At 32.3% G+C, this 4,324-nt stretch overlaps 1 protein-coding gene across 1 annotated transcript in view; it reads left to right on the top strand.

The window, feature by feature from the left end:
- Nucleotides 1-952: 952 nt before the first annotated feature.
- Nucleotides 953-4,324, top strand: part of LOC117124631 — a 6,397-nt gene continuing 3,025 nt past the window's right edge. Inside the window, exons 1-5 of the mRNA XM_033270929.1 lie at nucleotides 953-1,000; nucleotides 1,224-1,349; nucleotides 2,825-2,849; nucleotides 3,753-3,845; nucleotides 4,202-4,297. Coding sequence (XP_033126820.1) covers nucleotides 953-1,000; nucleotides 1,224-1,349; nucleotides 2,825-2,849; nucleotides 3,753-3,845; nucleotides 4,202-4,297 — 388 coding nt within the window. The remainder of the gene's footprint in view (nucleotides 1,001-1,223; nucleotides 1,350-2,824; nucleotides 2,850-3,752; nucleotides 3,846-4,201; nucleotides 4,298-4,324) is intronic.

Genomic DNA, 4,324 nt, shown 5'->3' with positions numbered 1-4,324 from the left:
AGTTGGATCGAATTCAACTTAGGCTAGGCCTGGTAGACCTAGGTCTAGGATAGCTAGCCTAGGCCTGTGTAAGCCAAACTTTTTGTGGCCGAGTTGGATCGAATTCAACTTAGGCTAGGCCTGGTAGACCTAGGTCTAGGATAGCTAGCCTAGGCCTGTGTATCTTGTATGTTGACATAGTTTGGCCTAAAGGAGCTAATAAACTAGCCTTATTAGGCCTACCACATCATAAGCCAAGGCCAACTTAGCCTACATACTAGCCTAGATAGCCTAGGCCTAGGTGGAGGCCAAATAAAAACATATTACAGTATTATTAAGTAAGCATTAACAAGAAAGGGTTATCTATTACTAATAGATGTACACCATTATTACTAGGCCTATAGAGTAGGCCAGGTTCTATATTATGGTACTGGAGAAATAGTAGGCCAAGGCCTAGATGACCTGGGCCCTACCTTCCTTGTTGTAAATGGATTCTCATTTAGCCTGGGCATGAAAAGGTTGGCCTATGCATAATTTCACTGTTTGTTTATTTTAGTTAATTAATTTTTAACAATTCATGTTAATTAGCCTATGTTATGCACTTGTCAATTGTAGTCCCGGAACTACGGGGAAACACTTTGTGTACATCACTGGCTCAGTCCAGGCTAGTGCCCCGCTATGGCCCAGGTCCGGGGGCCAGGACTAGAATTGACAAGTGCATTAGGTAGTGTTGAGGCCCCAAAAAACATCTCAGCTACAGTATGTACTACAGATTTAGATCATGCCCATTAAATAGTATCTACTTTACTAGAGACTGACCAAGAGAAAATTTTATTAACATCAATAAAATTGAAAAAGTTAAATTATAATTATATAAATAAAAAAATAATAAATAAAGGCTATAAATAATACATATATTGTTTTAATAATAAAATTTTCCATATTGTAGGATCTCACTTATTAACCGGATGATATGGCTGAAAAAAGAAAAACAAGAAGCTCGACTCTAGAGAAAACCCATGTAAGTAGTCCACTGTATATTGGTAACATTAATTACAAAAATAATGTTCACAATATAGTTAAACCTTGTTAATTGTCAACTGTGAAAACATGACACTTTTGGGCAAGCCCAAAATGTCTGGTTTCGGGAAAAAGTGGGAAAGAATTCTGGTGTTTGGAGAGTTTCTGGGTTTCGAGTTTTTTGAGAGTTATATTATATAGATATATTGTTGTAATTTATATAGAATTGGTCGTGTGGAGATCAAGTTCTCTGTAAATGGCATGACACTAAATATTATAAAGCAACAATTGTGGCAGTTGCTAATGAAAAAGTAACAGTTGTGTATGAATGTGACCAACAGAAACATACCGTAAAATCACACATGGGTAAGAAGATTGTTTTTTTTTAAATTTTAATTTAAGAGTAGTGTATTGTAAATTAAGTAGTTGCCAGCTTAGTGTTGGAGACTTCATAATCTTTCGACTGCTTCAGTTACAACCATCAAGATATAGTCTCTTCTGTATAATGTCTTGTATTTTTAAATCTTTCAGTGAAACACTATGAGAGGTCTACTAAAATTCCAAGTAAGAAATCATAATTATATTTTCTTTATACGCAAGCTACAGTAATTGTGATGTCCCCACTTGATTGGCAGTGTAATAATTCCTCAATTTGGAATTTATTAACACGCTCAATGGACTAGGGTGGACTAGACCTAAGTGTTGATGTGCCCAGCTAGCAGTACGAGTGTATCTGGAAAGTTGATTAATCCGCCTTGGTACTGCAAATTTTATATGAAATTTACTTATTAAGCAAGGCAATAAGGGTCAATTTTACTTCAGGACCTTGAGCACAGCTACACCAGGGAACAGTGAAATTCCTGGCTACACTAATTGCTGTAACATTTCCGCATGTTTGATTTTAATATTACAAAATTGTGGTATTTTTATTTTTACTCAATACAAAAACTTAACAAATTTGTTTTCATTTGAGGGTTTGCACGTATGAGTATATGTATTAAACCAAATGCTTGGGGTAACTGCATTTATTTAGACTAAAACACTGTGGTGTTACAGCAAGCATTTGTTTTAATTTGCGTTTTAATAGTTTTAGACAAATCATTGTGTGATATTTAATCATTCCATTGTCAATTGACCCAAGTTTGTTAAATTATAATTGATTTTTGGAGTCATGTTTATTCATAGAGAATTTCACATTTTTTAAATTACTCTTATATCAATATATGGTTTTTGTACCATAAGACTTGAAATTAAAAGAAAGCAATGTGCCACGCAGAGGAATATTCCGGTGAGTAAATGACGTTTTTCTATACCAACACCTGTTACAAAAAAAGGTTTAAATAATGCCTTATGTTTTTAATAATTGTGTAATATTATTGAAAATCTAAGAGCAATTATTATTAATCTGTCAATATTCAAAATTCCATACAAGAGTAGAGTATCGTCAATTATAATAATTTACAGATTTAAACTTATTGAATCACATTTAAACTCAGAATGACAGTTTAAACATAACTGTTACCATCGAGAATGTAATTATTCATCACCGTCATTATCATTATGAGTTCTGACAATGAATGATAGATGCTTTTATTAATTAGATGTTAGCAGCCTAAAGGAGCGGCGTAACAATTAAAACAATACTTAAATATCAGGATTATAGATTCTGTATAATATACAATTACAATTTTTAGATTTTCATAAATGTTCCGTATAAAATTTTCATGTTCCAAATGCTGTATTAAATTTAGAGTGATTTTCTGTAAACTTTTTCATTGTATCATTATTTCTAGCAAAATCAAAATATTGAAAACATTTCGGATAGTTTGACATTTTGTGGACTGAGAAAGGTATGTGTAAATTGTTGGTATTGTGATGACAATTATTGTTTTGATGAATGATACTGGAAGTGTGTATAAAATTGACACTCATCCACATGGGCAGTGCATATAAAAGCCTTTGAGTTTGTTTAAAGTGATTAAAATCTAAAATGTTCTTAAACCAACAAAACAAATGTAACTATAGACAACACAACTTGTAGACAACAACACTAGTACAACACTTAGTTATCCATTTGTAACCTTTTTATATATTTCTAATTTTTCTTCAAGCCAAATTCAGATTCTAAATTTAGGGGTATGTACACAGTAAAGCCTGTTTGAATAATGTACTTTACTGACTGTTTTAAATATTGTTAGTGTGTTTCTTTAATTTTTTTTGTTTTCATGCAATCTAATATAACCTGGACCTGTATCACACAGGTAAAATGTCCAAAGACCTATTTTCTTCTGGTGGTTAATTGACCATTATACTGGAATACAATTCTTCTTTCTAAAGAGTGCTATTTAACAGAACATTTGTACACAGGAAGAACAGCTTTAGTTAAGTGGTTCTGACAGTTTTTTCCTCACGATACTAACATCAAACACATGTTATGAATATCTTTGTTTCATTTACTGGTCCTACTTTGTAAAGATCTATTGAAGTTGAATATTTCGTTTCCTTTCCAAATTTTATATATTTCAAATTCAAAGATTTTTGTTGTTTACTTAACACATTTAATAAAATTAATTAACATGTAAATAGCAGATATCTGCATTAACTATAAATATACATCATTCTCAGAGGTTATGCATAAACTGATGATCAATTTAGTTCAAATTCAAAAGCGTACTGAACTTACAGAATCTGGACACCCCACCATGTGGTACCTAGTTGTTTTTATTATACAGTAACTCTATTTAATCTTTCAGAAGGAGGTGGTGATTATAGTCACAGTTTTGTTGCAGATTCCAAGAACTGTTCATCAGAAGAGTTCCTTCCTGATCCTGTTCCTTCCAGTAAAGGTAATTACAACTATGTTGACAATTTGAATGCACAAATCAATTACCTACCGTAGTAAAGTAACATCATGTTGACAATAAGTATCTATGGGCACTTTTTTCTGATACATGCAAAACATGTTAAAATGAGCTATTAGCACCTTTTAAACTAAAAATGATGAATCAAAAGTAAGTATTTTAAATAGCAGATAAAATATTAATTTGCACATTACTCTAAAATACATTTTTGGTTATTCCCAGTTATTGTTTTTGTTGTATATACAATGAACACAAGACAAATGACGGATCTGGACACCTGACTGTGTGGTATCTTGTTTTTATTGATATCGTTTTTATTTTAAGTCTATTTAATCTTTCAGATGAAGGCGATGATGACAGTCACAGTTTTGTTGCAGATTCCGAGGAGTGTTCATCAGAAGAAGAGTTCCTCCCTGATTCTAATCCCTCTAGTAAAGGTAATTACAACTATGCTGACAATCTGA

The sequence above is a fragment of the Anneissia japonica genome, unplaced genomic scaffold (assembly GCF_011630105.1).
Source record: "Anneissia japonica isolate Jap-2015-1 unplaced genomic scaffold, ASM1163010v1 scaffold943_len131696_cov117, whole genome shotgun sequence".
Classification (NCBI taxonomy): Eukaryota; Metazoa; Echinodermata; class Crinoidea; order Comatulida; family Comatulidae; genus Anneissia; species Anneissia japonica.
This window is presented reverse-complemented; position numbering and strand designations above follow the sequence as displayed.